Source organism: Jaculus jaculus, chromosome X, assembly GCF_020740685.1.
Source record: "Jaculus jaculus isolate mJacJac1 chromosome X, mJacJac1.mat.Y.cur, whole genome shotgun sequence".
Lineage (NCBI taxonomy): Eukaryota > Metazoa > Chordata > Mammalia > Rodentia > Dipodidae > Jaculus > Jaculus jaculus.
In genome coordinates, this window is record NC_059125.1 from 34,483,171 (window position 1) to 34,502,199 (window position 19,029).

At 37.7% G+C, this 19,029-nt stretch overlaps 1 protein-coding gene across 6 annotated transcripts in view; it reads left to right on the plus strand.

Moving 5' to 3' along the window:
• Rps6ka3 (ribosomal protein S6 kinase A3) overlaps positions 1 to 19,029 on the plus strand; it is a 125,363-nt gene that overhangs the window by 91,611 nt on the left and 14,723 nt on the right. For all 6 annotated transcript variants that reach the window (XM_045140078.1, XM_004670650.2, XM_045140076.1 and 3 more), the window contains 8 exons: positions 2,508 to 2,596; positions 2,793 to 2,857; positions 2,982 to 3,084; positions 4,177 to 4,301; positions 6,129 to 6,254; positions 11,492 to 11,581; positions 16,610 to 16,768; positions 18,721 to 18,882. In XM_045140078.1, coding sequence (XP_044996013.1) covers positions 2,508 to 2,596; positions 2,793 to 2,857; positions 2,982 to 3,084; positions 4,177 to 4,301; positions 6,129 to 6,254; positions 11,492 to 11,581; positions 16,610 to 16,768; positions 18,721 to 18,882 — 919 coding nt within the window. The remainder of the gene's footprint in view (positions 1 to 2,507; positions 2,597 to 2,792; positions 2,858 to 2,981; positions 3,085 to 4,176; positions 4,302 to 6,128; positions 6,255 to 11,491; positions 11,582 to 16,609; positions 16,769 to 18,720; positions 18,883 to 19,029) is intronic.

A 19,029-nucleotide genomic window follows, 5' to 3' on the forward strand; every position in this document is an offset into this window, starting at 1 on the left:
TGACCTCTAATTGCTTTTTCTCCTCACTGTCATGGATTTTCTCTCCCTCTCTTTCAGAAACACATACAGGTGTTGTTTGTTTATTTGAGACAAAGTCTCACAGTACAGCCTAGGCTTGTCTCGAGTTTAAAAAAAATTATATATTTATTTTAAATTTATTTATTTATTTATTTGAGAGAGAGAATGGACTACCAGCGCATCTAGCCACTGCAGGCTAACTCCAGATGTGTGTGCCACACACAGCTTTACATGGGTACTGGGGAATCAACCAGGGTCCTTTGTCTTTGCTGGTAAGCACCTTAACTGTTAAGCCTTCTTACCAGCCCTTGTCTCAAATTTCTGATCCTCCTGCCTCGCTGGATTTATAGTCATGTGCTGCCATACTAAGCTGGCTACTGATCTTATATACAGTTTTAGGAAAGGGTAGAATTCATGAATTGACAATTTTTCAGATCCATAAGTGGGTTGACATGTAAGACTGTAACTGCTTGGGTAGAACTGTTGGTCAGTTAGCACTCAAATTTGTTTATTTAAATCAGTCTATTCCTGTTTGGCTAATTTTCAGAGATAACACTTAATGATTAGCTTGGAAGTTTTCCAGGAAAATTGTTATAGATAACTGAATAGATTTAAAAACAACTAAAAGGGTTTAAAACCAGTTCTCTCATTTTCTTAATATCATGGTTATGGTTTTATGTGACAAGGTTTCACTGTATAGTCTAGGCTGGCCTCAAACTTTCAATCCCCTCGCCTCTCAGCCTCCCCAATGCTGGTATTACAGGAGTATACCATCACACCTAATTTTGTTTTGTTTTGTTTTTTTGTTTTTGTTTTTGTTTTTTTTTTTTTGAGGTAGGGTCTTACTCTGGTCCAGGCTGACCTGGAATTAACTCTGTAGTCTCAGGGTGGCCTTGAACTCACAGTGATCCTCCTACCTCTGCCTCCCGAGTGCTGGGATTAAAGGCATGTGCCACCACGCCCAGCCACACCTAATTTTGGATTTATCTCAATATACTAGGGCTATCTGTTTGCATGTTCCCCATTGGCAGGGGGAGAGGGAGGAGGAGACTATCTTTAGCTTTATAGCCAGAGCACTAAACAGTGTCTGGCATATAACAACTTAGTAACAGCTCACTGAATTAGAAATGGATCTATTTCTGAAATAGGAATTCCTCCAATTCTATTATTATTGCCATACTTACAGGATCTTAGGTTTCTTTAATTTGTAGGTTTCGAAAAAGAATAAAATTATATACTATAGTTGAAATAGACCTTAAGTTCATCCATGCTGATGATTTTCAGACTGTGTCACAGAGTCTTAATGTCCCACCATCTTCTCTCCCATCAGTTCCCCTTCATTGCAGGAGTTGTAAAAAGGGATTGATGTTGGGAAAGAAGCATATGAAACACATGTTCTCTTTGCAGCCTTTAATATTGCATTTCTTAAAGTCCTTTTGAAAAAGATTTCTATGGCTACAGTTTAGAAACCATTGGTCTTGAATCTGGTCCCTCTGCTTATGAAGAAGTGGCAGCAGAGAGAAAATGATTGATATTTCCCAGAATCAGAAAGTCCTTAATAACAGCTGTAACTTGGGCTCTGATGACCTTATTCTCACAGCAGTACTTTTTTTGTAAAAAAAAAAAAAAAAAAAAAAAAAAGCATATTCATAACTTCCAAACTGAACACAGTCCAACTATCCTTCAGCAGATTTTAAAAGATGGCTACATCCATATGGGAGATTATTTATGCACAGAAGAAAATGGCATAGAGGGCTAGGGAAATAGTTTGGTAGTAAGCATGAGTACCTGAGTTCAATCCCCAGTACCCACGCAAAAATGCCAGATGGATAAGCCAGGCATGGTGGCGTACGCCTTTTAATCCCAGCACTCGGGAGGCAGAGGTAGGAGGATCTCCGTGAGTTCGAGTCCACCCTGAGACTCCATAGTGAATTCCAGGTCAGTCTGGGACAGAGTGAGACCCTACCTTGAAAAACCAAAAAAAAAAAAAAAAAAAAAAGCCAGACGGAGTGGTACAGGGAGGCAAAGGCATAAAGAACTGTGGAGGCTCGCTGCCTAGCCAGTCTAGACTAATTAGTGAGCTCCAGGTAAATGGGAAACCCTGTCTCAGAATAAAAAGGGGGTCAGCAGAATTCCTTAGGAGCAACACCTGGGGTTATCCTTAGGCTTCCACATACATGCACACACACATGCATTCTCACACATATAAATATGCACAAACATTTAAAAAAGAAAAGGCAGGCATAGAATTAAAATGGCATGTAAAACTTGAGCTATCTGAAAGAGATCAGATCTACTCAAAACTGATATTCCTGGTTGTGATACTGCACTATAAGATGTTGCCATTAGGGGGATTGTTTAAATGGAAGAAATCTCTACTATTTCTCAAAACTGAGTATTATTTCGAAATAAAAAGATTAATTTTTAAAAAATTAAAAATAAGCATGATTCCCAAAAATAAAGTGTTATTATGTGGATTTATTATTTAGAGCTAAACTTGGGATGCCACAGTTTTTGAGTCCTGAAGCCCAGAGTCTCTTACGAATGCTTTTCAAACGAAACCCTGCAAACAGATTAGGTAAAATTTTTCATTATCTTCATGTGCTTGTTGGCATTTAGACTTTTTCAGTAGGAGATATACATTTGTGTTTATAGTGGGGTTATTTAATGTTCAGACAATTAATGAAAGCAAAGACTTTAATAGATATATTTATGTGCATATACATGTGTGTGTGTATCCTTGGAATGAAACTTTGCCAATCAATTTCTGATAGGTGCAGGACCAGATGGAGTTGAAGAAATTAAAAGACATTCATTTTTCTCAACAATTGACTGGAATGTAAGTATCGGAAGAAAACTTGCTTGATGGATAGAGATGTAACTTGCCTACCGTGTACAAGCTTCAGATTCCATCCCCAATACTGCCTAACCTGTGTCAAAGTCACTCATTTTTTTCCTAACAGAAACTATATAGAAGAGAAATTCACCCACCTTTTAAACCTGCAACTGGCAGACCTGAAGATACATTTTATTTTGATCCTGAATTTACTGCAAAAACTCCCAAAGGTAAAGAGAAAACATGAAAATTCAATGTAATGTATCATTCTTACTCCATTGGAAAGTCTTTCCTAGGATATCGTTTTATGCTAAGTATGAAGTTCCTGAAATGATTGTATATCAACCTTGTGTCTCCCTCCTCCACCCAAACCAGGATCCATAATATTGACAGAGTATCATTTAGGGCTGTGCTGTCCAGTTTGATAACCAGTAGCCACATGTGACTAATTAAATTTAATTCAAAACTTAGTTCCCTTTTATGTGTATATGTGTGTGAAAACCAGAGCTGTCTTTCTCAGTCACTCTCCATATTTTATTTATATATATTGTTTGTTTGTTTGTTTATTTCAAGGTAGGATCTTACTCTAGCCCAGGCTGACCTGAAACTCACTCTGTAGTTCCAGGCTAGCATCAAACTCACAAAGATCATCCTACTTCTGCCTCCCAAGTGCTGGGATTAAAGGCATGCACTACAGTGCCCAGTTCCACCTTTGTTTTTTGGTAGGGTTTCTCTGAACTTGGAGCTCACTGATTCCAGATAGACTAGCTAGCCAGTGAGCCCCAGGGATCCTCCTGTCTACACTTCCCTGGTGCTGGGATTACAAGTGCCCAGCCATGCTCAGCTTTCACATTGACATCCAAATTCAAGTACTCATACTTGGGAGACTAGCACGTTATTAACTGAGCCATCACCCTGGCTCAGTTAGTTTCTTTATCACAGTAGGTGTATTTCAAATACTAAGTAACAGCATGTAACTACTGGCTACCATATTGGACAGCACATGTAAAGAAAATTTCCCTTGTTACAAAGGACTTTGCTACTATCATAAATCATTAACCCAATTAACCACTGATATATTGTATTCTTCAGATTAGCTGTTTTCTAGACTCTGATAGTGTAGGTTGTTAGGGTGGTAATTATAGTAGTAAGTGATCAGAACAGATCTGATACACTTCCTCACTGAAGTATCCTGAACAAGTAGTATATGTATATTGGATACTTAGAAGTCCAGAGTAAGTGAAAAAAAAAGTCATAATTTCAGTCAGTTTTCCCTTAAATGCCTGCAAAAACTCTTTTTAGTAATTCCTAATTCTTTTTAGATTCACCTGGCATTCCACCTAGTGCTAATGCACATCAACTTTTTCGGGGGTTTAGTTTTGTTGCTATTACTTCAGATGATGAAAGCCAAGCTATGCAGACAGTTGGTGTACATTCAATTGTTCAGGTAAGTATTTTATTTATTCTGTGAATAGTTATAATTGTTTGAATAGAGTTTATGTATTGACTTTAAATGAATCACTATACATACAATTTGTATCATAACATTAATCCTTTAATGTATCATTGAAAGAGTTACATGAACCCAAATTCTACATAACTATGAGAGTTGACAGTAGAATTCTGGGGGCCTGAGGAGATGGCTCAGCAGTTAAAGGCACTTGGTTGCAAAGCCTGACAGCCCAGGTTCAATTCCCTAGTACCAATGTAAAGCCAGATGCAAAAAGTAGCATAAATATCTGACATTCATTTGCAGCAGCAAGAGACCCTTACATACATGCATGCACACATGCAAATAAATAGAAATATTTTTAAAGAATGTGGAATTCTAAGACAATTGAGATAAATATCTTTTCTGTTCCTTCTCCTGTGTCTCAGTGTTCACTAGGCCTAGTATATTTCATTCCCTGCCTCTATGAGGTCAGCTATGACAGATTGCAGCCCGTTGGTTCCTTAATGCATTATAATAGGTCAGCACATTTTAAAATAGGTCAGAAAATAAACACATGAAGCTATGTGGGCTATGCTTTCTCTGTTCTGACTACTTAACTCTGCTGTTATAGCACAAAATCAGCCATGGTGTCAGGCATGATGGTACACACTGGTAATCCCAGCGCTCAGGAGGCTGAGACAGAAGGATCATGTTGAAGGTCAGCCTAGGCTACACTGTGAATTTAAGGCAAACCTGGGATACATAGCAAGATCCTATACCAAGAAACAAAAACAAAAACCAGCAATATAGTCTATACATAAATGGGAATCAGTGAGTGTCAATAAAATTATATTTACAGGGGACTGAGGAAATGTCTTAGAGGTTAAGGCATTTGCCTGCAAAGCCTAAGAACCCTGGTTCGATTTCCCAGGACCCACATAAGCCAGATGCACAAGGGGGCACATGCATCTAGAGTTCATTTGCAGTGGCTGGATGCCCTGGAATGCCCATTTTTTTTCTCTATTTCCGCCTGTTCTCTCTCTCAAATAAATAAATTAAATATTTAAAAAATTATAATTAGAAAAACAGACAATGAATCAGATTTGGACTTAGTTTAACAGCTTCTGCCTTAAAAATATACTCAAATTCCAAGATCTCTTAAGTTTTGTGTCCTAGTAATTTTGGAAATCATATAGTCATTAGAAAGAAATGATTATGAGTACCTTTACCTTATTTGATAAGATTGTCAGATAAAGAAGATATAAAGAGCATAGAGCAGGTTTCTAGAGGTGTGTGTGTGTGTGCATATATGTGTGCATTGTGTTTATGACAGGATACAGGACTCATAAATATTATAAGAAGAAGACCAATAGTATAAATCATGAGATTTCTTTTTCTCCACCCTAGTATTATGGAAAAATAAGTTTAATTCATCTTGTGTGATCATTACACATTGTATGCAAGTGTTGAAATGTCACACTTTACATTATAAATATGTACCAGTGCTACGTAAATTCAGTGTAAATATATTTAACAATTTTAATTCTTCCATTTAGTCAGAGAGAACTGGATATATTTTTGGAAAAAAAATAGTTTTAGGGTATCATTAGTGCTCGACTAAGTTGAATTTACTTGATGAATAAGTTTCTTTTGCTCTAGGATGTTTTTAGTGTTGTCTTTATTTCTCTCTCACAAGAGAATAAATGCTATTAAGAATCTTTTTTATTTTTACTGATACTCATTTTTATTAATAGCTTACATAAATTATACTTAAGTAACCTATTCCCCTATTATGAAATGCACCATTATATAACTCTTACTGATTTTTAAATTTGTTTATAGCAGTTGCACAGGAACAGTATTCAGTTTACTGATGGATATGAAGTAAAAGAAGATATTGGAGTTGGTTCATATTCTGTTTGTAAGAGATGTATACATAAAGCCACAAACATGGAGTTTGCAGTGAAGGTAAATATTCTTACATTTAAAATGCAACTCTTAGCAGTTCTTTTTTATACATGTCATAGGAGTTAAAAATTATTCTTCTAAACCAGGCATACAGGCTAAGTTAAGAAAATAATGAGTTAGAGGCCAGTCTATGCAATATTGCAAGACCTTATCTCAAAAACAATACATTCTTCTCTTTGGCAAAACTACATTTTTAGATTTTAAAAAAATTGAGGTAGGGTGAAAGACCCCCAGAGGGAGACCTTCACTCAAGTCTCGAGATAGCACGCACCCAAAGACACACGGGAGACCAAACTTGCTGCAAAAGCATGAGGCTTTATTCGGGAAACCAGAGCTCTGGGGTCGACACGTATCTCATGCAGGAGACAGAGGAGTCGACCCTGAGCCCTATTGGGTGTTTCTTTTTATAGGGTTTTTAGCAAGGAAAGGAAAGGGGAGGGGGTTTCACAAGGGTATTTGCCAAGCTTGTACAGTTGTGTCTACATATCTTATTTGTGCATAACCAGAGGTTAAGTCCTTGGTCAGGCTGTCTTGGGAAACTATTTTATTATTTTGGTTTTTCTCAAAATTGTATTTTTGTTTATCGTCTTCCCAGGACATAAAGTTTAGGTTGACCCGACCAACCCATATCTTGGGCCACCTGCAGCCTATCTTTTAGCCTATTTTTGATTTACTCCTTTCTGAATATACAGTTCAGGCTGTCCCCTAGCAACCAGCTGTTTCTTCACTAAGTTTACTTTAAAATTTTCTATCCTGCCATTCAGGGCTGGAGAGATGGCTTACAGTTAAAGTGCTTGCGGGTAAAGCCAAAGAACCCAGGTTCGATTTTGATTCCCCAGTACCCATGTAAAGCCAGATGAATAAGGTGGTACATGTGTCTGAAACTAGTTTGCAGTGGCTAGAGACCCTGGCATGCCCATTCTCTCTCTCTTTCGCGCTCGCTCTCTCTCTCTCTCTCTCTCTCTCTCTAAATAAGTAAATGTTTTTTTAAGTGAGGTAAATTTAAGTATTGGGTTAATGATTTTCAGATATCTTAATCTATTTTTTTTTTTTTTGGTTTTTGTTTTTCAAGGTAGGGTCTCACTCTGGCTCAGGCTAACCTGAAATTCACTCTGTAGTCTCAGGGTGGGCTCGAACTCTCAGCAATCCTCCTACCTCTGCCTCCTGAGTGCTGGGATTAAAGGCGTGAACCACCACACCTGGCTCAGATATCTTAATCTAGAACCATGGATTCTCTTAGAGGTGAAAGGTGAGATGAGTACATATCCAATTAGTCCAGGGAAGTACCAGGTTTTTTTTTATTAAGTAGAAACTTCATATTGACACATCATGTGTTAGTTCCATTAGTTCCTTCTTCCCTACACACATTCTGCTGGGGGGGGGGCTTCTCAGTGTGATTGTTGGTCTTCCCCCTGGGCTTGTGGGTTATGAGATGTGTCTCTCATGATTTTAATAGCACTCCTTTTACTCTTTAAGTCCCCATTTGGGGGCTGGAGAAATGGCTTAGTGGTTAAGGCACTTGCCTGTGTGAAGCCTAAGGACCCAGGTTCAATTCTCCAGGTCCCACATAAGCCAGATGCACATGGTGGCACATGCATCTGGAGTTGGCAGTGGCTAGAGGCCCTGGTGCACCCATTCTCACTCTTTCTCTCTCTCTTCCATCCTCTGTCTGTTTCTAATAAATAAATAATAAATCTTTTTTTTTAAGTCCCCATTTTTGTGGTCAATTCCTCAGAATTGTGTGCAATTTTGTTTATGTACATTTTTCTTACAAATAAATGTTCATGCCTTTCCTTTGATTCTAAAAGCTTTTGTGAAAAAGAAGAAAAACTATGGTCATAAATTATGTTTTTATTAGTATTTTAATTCCATCAGACACCCTAAGACAAATTTTCCTAAGGCAAAAATAAAGTCACCTAGTTCTGAGATAGTCTGAATTTGAAACCTTTACCTGTGAAAGAACAAACACTATATTCACAGCCTCTGCCTTTTCATTGTTCCAAATTGTAATCTCTGTCCTCCCACCTCAAGCAATGCGAGTAATGTCAAAGCTTCCAACTGACCTTAAACCTAAGTACTAATCTATAAGTATGTGGAAGCTTATGTTTAGTTAGCAAGATAATAATAGTCACCATTATTACCAGGTTAGGTTTAGGTGTAATTGCTTAAAGAGTCATCAGTGAGTGTCCATGAGATTTTTCTTTTGGATATGTGGATGAACATTTAACTTGCTGTTCTGCCTGTTGCTCTTCTGGAAACGTGGAGTGCATAGAGATTTTCAAATTGCTAACATGAATGGAGAGGAAAGGAGAGGTATTACACTTGGATGGGCAGTTATTAAGGATATAGCTTTCCTCCATAAACACATCAGAGGAAAAAAGAAATGTCCTGTGATGCCCCCTTTGGGTTACAAAACCCAGAACAGATGCTTGAAGCCGTGCTTATCTCTAAGCTATTGATGAATTCATGTTACTTAGATTCATAAACCCAATCCCAATCCCAACACAACTGCATTCTAGTGAAACCACTGTAAATCTGAAGTCCACAAGTATAAGTTTAGATATACTGTCAATTGAGCTCATATTAGCAATCAGAGAATGGTGCTAAAAACAAATACTTCAGTTTGTCCTGGCTTTCCTGAAACTACTCCCAGAAACTACTCTTTGAGCTATCCGCCCTGTCACAGATGTCGTTCTTTCTAATCACCTATTTGCCTCATTCCACATTATTATTTGTAGTTTATTAGGGTGAGGTCATGTATGTTTCTCTTCCCTGTTCTCCGGATACAGAATTTTTTTTTTTACAACAAAATCCATTTCAGAAAGACTAGACTCATGCTGAGGGTTAAGCTCTTTCCAAGGTTACTTCAGTGGGTGGGTACACATTAATTATAAAGCTATTTTAAAATTGAACATAGAGTCAGCCATGGTGCCACACATTTAATCTGAGTACTCAGGATCCTGAGGCAGGATGGTCACTACCAGTTTGAGGATAGCCTGAGCTTATACAATCAGCTCAAGGCAGCTGTAGGCTACAAAATGTCACAGAAACCAGAAATCAAAAAGAAAAGAAAATTGAACATACAAAGGCCAGGAATCAATTCCAGCTATTCTTTGAGTGAACTGAAAGCCAAAATTGAGCTGGGTGTGGTAATGCATGCATGTATCCCAGCATGTGAAAGGTGAGGATCAAGAATTCAAGGTCATTCTCAGCTACATAGCAAATTTGGGGCTGTCTTTGGCTACCTGACATCCTGTCTCAAGAAACAAACAAGCCAAAATTGTCTTTTAAGAATGTATTATGGTGTAATCTCAGCACTCCCAGAGGTCAAGGTAGGAGGATCACTGTGAGTTTGAGGCCAACATAAGACTATATAGTAAATTTCAGGTCAGCCTGGGCTACCCTACCTCAAAACAAGTATACATACACACACACACATACACACACACACACACGATTTGAGCTGAGCATAATAGCTGATGGCTTATATGTATAATTCTAATATTTGGGAAGTTATGAATTTGAGACTCAGCCTGGACCAAATTGTAAATATCCTAAGAAAAACAAACCAAAAAAAATTTTTTTAATCTTGCTTAAGCTTATTAAAACATCAAGAAAAATATCTAAAAAGCAGCTGACATAAAAGGGTTAGAAAACTATATTTAAATCTAGTCAAGTAAAATTCTAGGTGTGGTTTTCTTTTTTAATATTTTATTTTTATTTTTAAAAATTAAAATAATTATCTGATTAAAAAAATTAAAATAATTATTTTTAAAAGAGGCAGAGAGAGAGAATGGGCACACCAGGGCCTCCAGCCACTGCAAACAAACTCCAGATACATGCGCCCCCTTGTGCATCTGGCTTATGTGGGTCCTGGAGAGTTGAGCCGGGATCCTTTGGCTTTGCAGGCAAACGTGTTAACCACTAAGCCATCTCTCCAGCCCTTAAATATTTTATTTTTATTTACATATCCATGAGAGAGAGAGCACACATGCTAGGGTCTCCAGCCACTGCAAACAAACTCCAGATGCATGTGCCACCATGTACATCTGGCTTACATGGATTCTGGGGAATAGAACCTAGGTTCGTAGGCTTCATAGACAAGCTCCTTAACTGCTAAGCCATCCCTCCAGCCCTAGGTATGGTTTTCTGTAGCACTTTCTGCTTAGTTTCTAAACTAAGCTTGTTTAAATAATTTTTTAGAAAGTTTCCTTTTTTATGTATTTGTTTACTAGAAAGAGAGGGGGGGATAGAATGGGTGTGCCAGGGCCTCCAGCCACTGCAAAGGAACTATAGACTCATGTGTCACCATGTGCATCTGGCTTACGTGGGTTCTGGGGAATAGAACCTGGGTCTTTAGGCTTTGTGGGCACCTTAACCACTAAGCCATCTCTGCAGCCCTGAACAAGTACTTTTAATAAACTGTCACATTAGTTGTAAGCTACTTATAAAAATTAATTAGGACTGGAGAGATGGCTACTGGTGGTTAAGGTACTTACTGGCAAAGCCCAAGGACCCAGGTTCCATTCCCCAATGCCCACATAAAGCCAGATGAACCAGGTGGCACATGTGTCTGCAGTTTGTTTGCAGTGGCTACAGGCCCTGGCATGCCCATATTTTCTTTCTCTCTCCCCCTCCCTTTCTCTCCCCCCTCTCTCTCTCCCCCCCCTCTTCTCTCTCACACACACACACACACACACACACACACACACACTTCCTCTCCATCACTTTCTCTCCCCCTTCCTTCCCACCCTCCTTCCCTCCTTCTTCTTTCTCTCTCTCAAATAAATAAAACATTTTTAAGTACTTGTTCAAAAGAAGTAGTCAATTCAGTAAACAGATGCTAATGGTAATATTACAGATAAATTTCTCATAATTATCTGTACTGATAGCAATTTAGAAGGTGATTGAATTCTCAAATATTTGAGGTGTTTAATGATGAAATAAAACATGCGTTTACTAAGTTCATTCTAACTTTTCTTGAGTTTTTAGTAGGGTCTAAACTTTTCTTGAGAAAGCCTGCTAGTAGTGTGTCTCGGGTTAGGATTTACAGTCTTAATTTCTATACTGAGAATGGCTTTTAAATTTTAATAGTTTAGGAAACTAGTTGAATATAATTGATTGCTAAATGGTCTTTATATATTAAATATGCACTTACAAAGATACCCAAGGTTTGTGATTATAAACATTGAAAGTTCATGTTCAAGGAAATTTTATGATAAATATTTGCCTTCTAGATTATTGATAAAAGCAAGAGAGACCCAACAGAAGAAATTGAAATTCTTCTCCGATATGGACAACATCCAAACATTATTACTTTAAAGGATGTAAGTATATTCTTTCACAAGGATCATTTGAATCAGTCATCTAACTCACAAATATTTTCAAATACTTGGTAAACAAAGACCTCAGAATAATAAGCTTAAAAAATAGATTGGGGGCTAGAGGGATGGCTTAGTGGTTAAGGTGTTTGATTGCAAAGCCAAAGGACCCAGGTTTGATTCCCCAAGACCCACATAAGCAAGATGCACAAGATGTCTGGAGTTCATTTGCAATGGCTGGAAGCTCTGGCATGCCCATTATCTTTCTCTTTGTCCCCAAAATAAATAAATATAAAATATTTTTTTAAAAAATAGATTGGACAGCACTTGGGGAGGCAGAGGCAGGAGGATCACCGTGAGTTTGAGGCCACTTTGAGACTACATAGTAAATTCCAGGTGAGCCTGGAATTGAGTGAAGACCCTACCTCGAAAAAAAATTGCGGCAGGGCCTGGTGGTTTAATCCCAGTACTCGGGAGGTGGAGGTAGGAGGATCGCTGTGAGTTTCAGGTCAGCCTGAGACTACATAGTGAATTCTAGGTCAGCCTGCGCTAGAGCAAGACCCTAACTTGTAAAACAAAAAATGTATAGATTGGGGGCTGGGGAGATGTCTCAGTGGTTAAAGGTGCTTCATTGCAAAGCCTGCTGGTCTGGGTTCGATTCCCTAATACCTACATAAAGCCAGATATATTCAAAATGGTGCATGCATCTGGGGCTTATTTGCAATGTGTAGGAGCCCTAATAAGAGTTGATTTTGTAGCAAAGCATGGTGGCTCATGGAGGCCTATAATTCTATCACTGGGGAAGCTGAGGTAGGAAGATTGCCATGAGTTCGAGCCTAGCCTGAGCTACAGAATGAGTTCCATGTGTGCCACCACACACAGAAGAGAGGGGGAAGGGAGAAAATGGGCATACCAGGGCCTCTAGCCTCTGTAAAGGAACTCTAGATGCACATGCCACTGTGCATCCGGCTTTATGTGAGTACTGAGGAATCTGACTTGGGTTGTTAGGCTTAACAGGCAAGTACCTTAACTGCTGAACCATCTCTCCAGCCACACACACATTTCTTTTAAAATAGATTGGGAACTGAGAAGATGGCTTAGTGGGTAAAGTACTTACTGTGTAAACATGATAACCTAAGTGTGGATCCCCAGCATCCATGTAAATGCTAGACTTTATGGTGTGCACCTGTCATCCAGTGCTGGGGAGGTAAAAGCAGGGCATCCCTGGGGCTCACTAGCTAGCTAGTCAAACTGAATCATTGAGTTTACTTTCAGCAAGACACCTTGTCTTAAAGAGTGGTTGAGGAAGACACCTGACATCTAACTCTGGCCTGTGCACAAACATGCACACATACACTTGCCAAAAAAGTAGATGTTAATAGATGGAAATGGAATCTATTTCTTTAGTTTGTTTTTTTTTGAGGTAGGGTCTCACCCTAGCCCAGGCTGACCTAGCACTCAGAGTATAGTCTCAGGCTGGCTTCAAACTCACAGTGATCATCCTACCTCTGCCTCTTGAGTACTGGGACTAAAGGTGAAGGTTTGTGCCACCACACCCAGCAGAAGTGGAAACTATTATCTTTTAAATTTATTTAAAAAAATATTAATTAAAGCTAGAGAAAGGCAGATAGATAGAGAATTGGGTAAACCAGGGCCCCCAGCCACTGCAAACAAACTCCAGATGCATGTGCCACCTTGTGCATCTGGCTTATATGGGTTCTGGGGAGTCGAACTGGGGTCCTTAGGCTTTGCACAGGCAAGTGCCTTAACCACCAAGCCATGTCTCCAGTCTGAAATTATTATCGTAAAGTATCAGACTCAGAATGACAAATACTACATGTTCTCTCTTATATATGGATCTTAGATTTCAGATTTTAAAATATTACACATATGTATAATATATTATATATTATATATATATATATATATATATATATATATATATATATATATATATATATTATATATATATATATAAGTAGATTTTTTAAGGTAAGGTCTCACTCACTCCAGCTCAGGGTGGCCTCGAACTCTCAGCAATCCTCCTACCTCGGCCTCCCGAGTGCTGGGATTAAATGCATGCGCCACCATGCCCAGCTTATTTATATTTTTATTTATGAAAGAAACTAAAAGAGACAGGTAAAGAGTGAGTATGGGCACACCAGGGCCTTCTGCCATTGCATATGAAATCTAGAAGTGTGGGTCTCGTGGTGCATCTGGCTTTATGTTGGTAACGGGGAATTTAACCCAGGCAGTCAGGTTTCCATGCAAGTGCTTTAACTGCTGAGCCCTCTCTCCAGCCCAAATTTCAAATTTTAATTTTTATATATGTGCATGTTGGTGCAAGTATCATTCATGAAACTAGAAAGGGGACCATAAGAAAGGAATAAGAAATCATTGAGGACGGAATAAAGAAGATAATAGAATACTAGTGACCTGAAAGTAGAAGGGTAAATGATGTTTGTTTACAATCTGCTGGCCCAGATTCAAATCCCCACATCAAGTACCCACATAAAGCCCATTTCAAAAAGTGACACTAAGCCTGGCATGGTGGCACATGCCTTTAATCCCAGCACTCGAGAGGCAGAAGTAAGAGGATCCTCATGAGTTTGAGGCCATCCTGATACTACATAGTGAATTCCAAATCAGCCTGGACTAGAGTGAGACCCTAATTTGAAAAAAAAAAGGGACACTAGGGCTAGAGATATTGCTCAGCAGTTAAGACACTTGCCCATAAGGTCTAACCACCTAAGTTCAATTCCACAGTACCCACATAAAGCCAGGCATAGTGGCACATGTGTCTAGGGTTCGTTTGCAGCAGCTGGAGACCCTGGTGCACACCAATTCATTCATTCATATTCTCTCTTTCTTTCTGCTGGGCATGGTGGCACATGCTTTTACTAGGGAGGCTGAGGTACAAAGATCACTGTGAGTTCAAGGCTAGACTGAGACTAATTAATTCCAGGTCAACTTGGGCTAGAGCAAGACCCTGCCTCACCCCCACCCCAAAATCAAAAGACAAAAAGTGACACCAGCATCTGGCACTTCATTTGCAGTGGCAAGAAATCATGGTACACTTGTGTTCACACACACGGATGCTTAAAAAGGTTTTTAATTAAATAATAAAATAAAAATGTAGATTTGAGAAAAACATTCATGTCTTAATTCATTTATAAAGAAATATATATTTATGAAATTAGTTTTCTACTTTTGCTTTAAAAACTTAAGTATTTTAACATCTTTAGTATCTGAAGTAACTTGATCATATACACAAATATCAAGTGTTAATATTACTGTTAATTAATATTCAGGGTATATTGGTCTTTCTTCAGGTTCCCTAAACTGTCTTCCCACATTACTACCCAAGAGAGCTAACACTCATATCTATCCATATTGCTTCCTACGTAACATTCACATTCCTTTATTCCCTCAAGCTCCTGACTTCCTCTGTAGCAGTTTTCCTATTCCCACCCATACTGTTTCAGCCATGTTTTAGTATGTACAATTTTCTTAGCATGCTTTTATTTTTTGATGGTGCTTTTTGAATTTATGACTCATTCAGTTGAGAATGTCTTTTCCCTTTCTTTGCCTGGCTAGCGACTGCCCATCAGGACAGGACAAGTGAGGTATCCTTTCCATGGGCTGTCCAAATAATGTGCTACCTATGTCTTCCATAGCTTTTACTATAACAGAGTACTGGCAAAAGTTGTCCACTTCACAGATAACATTCAGCTCTCTCTTGCTTCTGGTTCACAAATAGGCTCAAAGGCCATATCTAGGTATTTTCAAACTTTTCTCAGGTTAATTTATCACCACTAATTGTCAGATGAAAGTATTCAGCTTAGGTAATTTAGGTGATTCTTTAACATATCGCAAAGAATTTAACCAGAAAATTGAAAGTCTAGAAAATGAAGTCTCAGCATAACCTTGGCACCTCTTAAGCTGCCACTATTTTTTTTATCTTTTCTCCTTTGTTTCAGATTTCCTAAGTCTCTAAAATTTTTAAGATTTTTATTTTATTTTTCTTGTGGCAGGGTTTCACTTTTAGTCCTTATCCCCTCTACAATGCTTCATATCTCATATGTATTTAAGTAAATGTATCTAGTAACTATATGATGACAAGAAAATAAGACAGACTGAAGTTTAATATTTCAGTTAGGGATTGCTTGGAGTACAAATCCACAATTCCAATTAGTTTTCTAATGTAGGAGTTCACTGTTATGTGTCTTTGTGTTTGGATGAAATTTCTCTTTACTACTTAATCTTCCTATGTAATTGTTGACTACAGCCTATCTTTCTGTTTAAACCAGAGCTGAGAGTGGTGGCACCCGCCTTTAATCCCAGCACTCGGGAGGCAGAGGTAGGAGGATTACTGTGAGTTCGAGGCCACCCTGAGACTACACAGTGAATTCCAGGTTAGCCTGGGCTAGAGACCCTACCTCGAAAAACAGCCAACCAACCAAAAACAGAACAATGCATTTATTCTATCAATAAAAAAGTTCTACCCTTAAATAAATTCAAGAAAAATCATTGTACCAGTCCATATAAATAAAAAGAGATCCAAAAGGAAGGAAATGAGTCCTAAGAACATAAATTCAGTGCACCTTCATATATTATGCCTATAGTTACTTTGATTGTCATGAAGGAAGAAATTTAACAGAGGAGAATAAAAAATTTTTTCTCTGACATTCATTCCCACCAATTTCTGTTTTAATACCTTTTTGTTTGTTTTTTTCAAGGTAGGGTCTCACTCTACCCCAGGCTGACCTGGCCTTCACTCTGTAGTTCCAGGTTGGTCTTGAACTTACGGCAATCCTCCTACCTCTGCCTCCCAAGTGCTGGGATTAAAGGCATGCACATCCACACACAGCTCTATTTAATATTCTCACATGTATAAAATTGTAAGTTTTAGTAATTTTTTTATTGGGTAAGTTTTGGTTTCTTTTTAGTATATTAATTTCTCTTTAGTATGGTAGTTTGTAAATGCACATAAAGCTTCAAATAATTTTTTATGTTTGATGTTAAATTACATAGGTATATGATGATGGAAAATATGTGTATGTAGTAACAGAACTTATGAAAGGAGGTGAATTGCTGGATAAAATTCTTAGACAGAAATTTTTCTCTGAACGAGAGGCCAGTGCTGTCCTGTTCACTATAACCAAAACTGTTGAATATCTTCATGCACAAGGGGTAAGTCTTTTTAAACATGATTTATATATACATGCAAATATAAATAAACATTTTTTTCTTAATACTTGAACTTAAATTTTAATGTGGAAGCTAAGTTCTACATGTAATGGGAAATAATTTCCTTTATTATCTTACTCATTTTCCTCTACATAAGCTTTTCTTATTAAGTGTTGAAGTGCTACTTCGAAATCCTAGTTACTTTTTAAAAATTTAATGTATTTATTTGAGAGAAATAGAGAGAATGACCATACCAGGGCCTGTAGCAGCTGAAAATGAACTCTAGATGCAAGTGCTACCTTGTGTATCTGGCTTACATGGGTACTGGGAAATTGAACCTAGGTCCTTATGCTTTGCAAGGAAACACTAACTGCTAAGCCATATTTCCACCCCCTAGCTATTTTTGATATCCTTTAAAATCCTTGTTTTTTTAAAAAAATTCTTATGCTTTCTAAGAAAAAGTGAATAAGATCTTGTGACTTTTAAAACAGAGGCACTTTTGTGCTAGACCACTCTGTATCCTTGAAACCAAACCCACCTAAAATTTGAAGCAAAACAGGGAAAAATAGTGTATATTCACATACATAGGTGAGGTCAACTAGTCACCTGGCTTCTAGCTAATGAATGAGCTTGTCATTTATTCCTGCATACATGCTTTTAGTGAATGGCAAAGACATCCATGTTTTTTAAAGGAGAGAAGTCTGGTAGAACAAAATTTTTATGAATGATAGAAATCATAATTTTAAAATAATGAGGTGTGAAGAAGAAAGGGAGAAAGGAGAAACAATAAGGAGAGGAGGGAGGAAGGAACTGAAGAGGAGTGAAGATGGATAATTAGGGAGAAAGATTTTTTTAGCATTTTTAATTGGCAAAAAGTATTATGTGGTACACAGCAAATTTTTAATATGTGTATGCAAAAATGACATAAGGCGTTAATTGCAATACACTTTTAGAATTTTCTTTGCCCTGAAAAGGAGAATGTGTTAATTCTAGAGCTTTCTGAATGCTGAGTAGTTAAGGCTTACCTAGTACTGTATCATGAAGTTGGTAGAACTCATTATTCACTGAATAGTTTATGGTTTTGCAGTCATCAAAGTCTTCCATGATCTCTTCCAGGTACAGAAGTCATGTTCTGGATGTTAGGAACTAAAACTAAGGTGATGAATTAGAATTTAGACTCAGAATTTGGTGATAGAAGCAGCACTTAATTGTAAACTCTTAATAAAGGGATGAATTTTATATATGTACCATCTTCATTTATACATCATATAGAAGATATGTAACTTGTGGTTTTGGATTTGGAACTTTTCATTGTTAATTTTTTTAGTCCTAAACCCCTGCCAGTTCATATGTTTGTCATGTATCTATCTTGCACACACTATTTCTTCTATTGAGAATTACTTTGTTCTACTGTTTCCATGGCATGTTTATTCTTTTCTTCAGATCTTAGGTAAGATGATATTCCCTCTCAAGACCTTCCTGTGCTGTGTAAAAGAACTTAACTCACCTTGTCTGTTGTCTGCCTTTCTGCCATTCAAGCTCCTAGCATGAAATAGTCAGAATGTTATGGGTCTTATTAACCACAGTGTCTGTAGCTCCTTGTAGAGCACTCTGACACATGATAGGCACTGCTTAAATATTGTAAAACAAATGAAAAATCTGGACATAGATACTGTTGCCATTTGCATTTCTCTTTAACCCAATTATACAACTGGATAAAGGGGAATAAGTCCTATTCTTTCTCCCTCCTCCTCCTCCTCACTACAAGTAGTGTTAGAGAGCTATACTGATATTATCAGCATTTTGTAATGTTGAGACAATTTAAAGATCTGTGCTCATCATCTTGCTAAATGCGTTGCTTGGCAGTTTGTGTGAATAAAGAACTTTCAGTAAGGAAATGTATTGTTAATGTAGCTCTTTTTTACTGTAACTCTTTTAATTTGTATTTTAATTAGGTGGTTCACAGAGACTTGAAGCCTAGCAACATTCTTTATGTGGATGAATCTGGTAATCCAGAATCTATTCGAATTTGTGATTTTGGCTTTGCAAAACAGCTGAGAGCTGAAAATGGTCTTCTTATGACTCCTTGTTACACTGCAAATTTTGTTGCACCAGAGGTAATTGTGAGAGAGTCTGCTTACAATGTTTTGGTATACTTAAGAGCCTGTTTGGTGTGTTTGATATAGAACAGTTAATAATTATTTAATTCAAGAATTACTGAATAATTAAAATACCAGCCCTTGATTTCCCTGTTTAATGCTTCA